The following is a 2235-nucleotide window of genomic DNA, read 5'->3' on the forward strand; positions in this document are numbered from 1 at the left end:
GGGGGCTGTGCAGACCTGTGAGATTGTGGGGGGCGTGCAGACCTGTGAGATGGTAGGGGGGCATTTAGACCTGTGAGATGGTCAGGGGGCCATGCAGACCTGTGAGATAGTGAGGAGTGTGGGAGGAGACAGGGAAGCAGAGTGAGGTGGGGGCGGTGGGGTGCCTCGTTTTAGCAGAGCTTTATTAGTTGAAAATCTGATCAAAAGACAAGAAAATGTTTTCTGGTTGGCTTTTTACTGTACTTGTGCTTCCTGGGATGTTTTGCTGTTGTTTTTGTTATTAAAGAAATTTTATTGTTGTAAAACATAGATAACAAAAATTCTGTCATTTTGGCCAGTTTTCAGTGCACAGTGCACTGACGGTAACCCGCTCATGACAGCTGCGATCATCACCACTATCTGTTTCCAACAGTTTTTCATCTTCCCAAACAAAAACTCAGTTCCTCTTCAGCGGTAACTCCCCATCTGCCTTCCCCTAGCCCCTGGTGACCACTAATAAACCTCGGTCTCTGCATTTGCCGGTTGAGAGATTTCTCCTATGTGGGGTCGTACAGCATTGTCTTTTTGTGACTGATGATTTCACCCAGCGCCGTGTTTTCTAAATTCATTTATGTCATAGCATGTATCAGAACTTGGTTTCCATTTACGGCTGAGTAACGTTTTTGCTGTTCTTTAAAGTAAGATTTGAGTATTCTTTTGTGCAGGTGGATAAGCACATCCGAAGGCTCGACGCAGACCTGGCACGCTTCGAGGCGGACCTGAAGGACAAACTGGAGAACAGCGACTTTGAGAGTTCTGGAGGACGAGGGTTAAAAAGCAAGTCTGTTCTTCTGCTTTGTATCATTCCTGTTGACTGGGACTTTGGAAGAAATTTACCTAGTAAATGGATTCGGGATGTTATGGTAAACATCAGACGTGGGTAAATCTCATCCTACATCGGTGACTAATCCAGAAATGGTTTGCGTTGTTACTGTGTTTCAGAAGGTCGGGGCCAGAAAGAGAAAAGAGGCTCCCGGGGCCGAGGCAGGAGGACGTCTGAAGAAGATACCCCAAAGAAGAAGAAGCACAAAGGAGGGTAAGAGCTTTTTTTTTTCTTTCTCCCGTTTCCCCCAAAAGGACAGTGCCGATGTTTACTGAGGATACAGAAACACCGGTGAGTGTTGGCCCTGAGTGGCGCCTTAGGTGTGCGACCTCAGCTGGCTGGCAGCGCGGTCTGGGGGTTCGTGCTGCTCTCTGCGGGGAGGGCAGCTTGCCCAGGGCTGCGGAGCTCCGGGGCACGGTGGACTCTCCACCCGCTGGGCTGACTCCACAGCCCACCTCTTAGCCGCTGGGTCGTACTGTCTCTCAGAACGTGATGATGTCTGGGATTTTTATCTAAGCTACTCTTTAGTAGCTGAACTTTTACGTATCTGTTCAATTTTATACGTATAGACGTATCTTTGGATATGTTTGTCGAGTTGTGTGGCTACGTTTATTAAACACACGTGTCATTTGACTAGAACTTGTGGGTATTTTGTGTAAACCATCCCCCTCAAGCCCCCTGAGGTATTGTAGCCTTGCTTCCCGGAAGTGATCTTTAGACAGAAGAGAAAACAGTGACATTCCAAGCGGTGTATGGGGAGATGCGTGACAGTTACGGGGAGAAGATGGATGGTGAGGTCTTCTTGGGAAAGGGGGAGCTTAGGGTTATTAGACCTAGTGGTTAGCCTTTATCTCCCCTCGGCCTCTCTGGATTTATCGCACAAGGACACGTTTACCTGACAGTGGAGACGCAGCAAGTCGAAATGGGCATGTGGGAGGGGGATGATGGAGACCACCCCCAGCCGTGCCGTGACGCGAGCAGAGGTCTGCTTCCCCGGGGTCTCTGCAGATGTGTCTTCTGTGCCTTCTAGAAATTTCTGTGCTGTTGCAGGCATATATATGTGTATTTGTTTGTTCTTGTGGGTGAGGCAGGAAAGACATTTATATTAGTGAGAATAAATTGTTTGTGTTACTCTGCAGCTTGCACACTTATTTTGTCTAAATGTTTATTTGAGGGATGCTAAAAAGCACAGGAGGGTAAAATCAGCCGGCCTGAGATGATAGGAGTGTCCAGGGAGGCCAGCCTGGGGCTGTCCTGTGCACGCCCAGCATCCTTCTGATGGCCAAGGCGTCGTCCTCGTCTCCCTTGGTCACCGCTGCGTCTCGGGCTTTGTGGTAACAGTACTGCGGGACGTCATTCTGTCCTCGTCTCCC

The 2235-nt window shown here is 49.0% G+C and overlaps 1 protein-coding gene across 2 annotated transcripts in view; it reads left to right on the plus strand.

Annotated features, from left to right (window-relative positions):
* The window catches only part of ING5 (inhibitor of growth family member 5), a 16319-nt gene that overhangs the window by 10221 nt on the left and 3863 nt on the right, over positions 1 to 2235 (plus strand). The window contains exons 4-5 of one of the 2 annotated variants that reach the window (XM_004386486.2): positions 705 to 816; positions 982 to 1075. In XM_004386486.2, coding sequence (XP_004386543.1) covers positions 705 to 816; positions 982 to 1075 — 206 coding nt within the window. The remainder of the gene's footprint in view (positions 1 to 704; positions 817 to 981; positions 1076 to 2235) is intronic. The other variant, XM_023740888.1, reaches the window with a different exon arrangement.

The sequence above is a fragment of the Trichechus manatus genome, unplaced genomic scaffold (genome assembly GCF_000243295.1).
Source record: "Trichechus manatus latirostris isolate Lorelei unplaced genomic scaffold, TriManLat1.0 scaffold00165, whole genome shotgun sequence".
Classification (NCBI taxonomy): domain Eukaryota; kingdom Metazoa; phylum Chordata; class Mammalia; order Sirenia; family Trichechidae; genus Trichechus; species Trichechus manatus.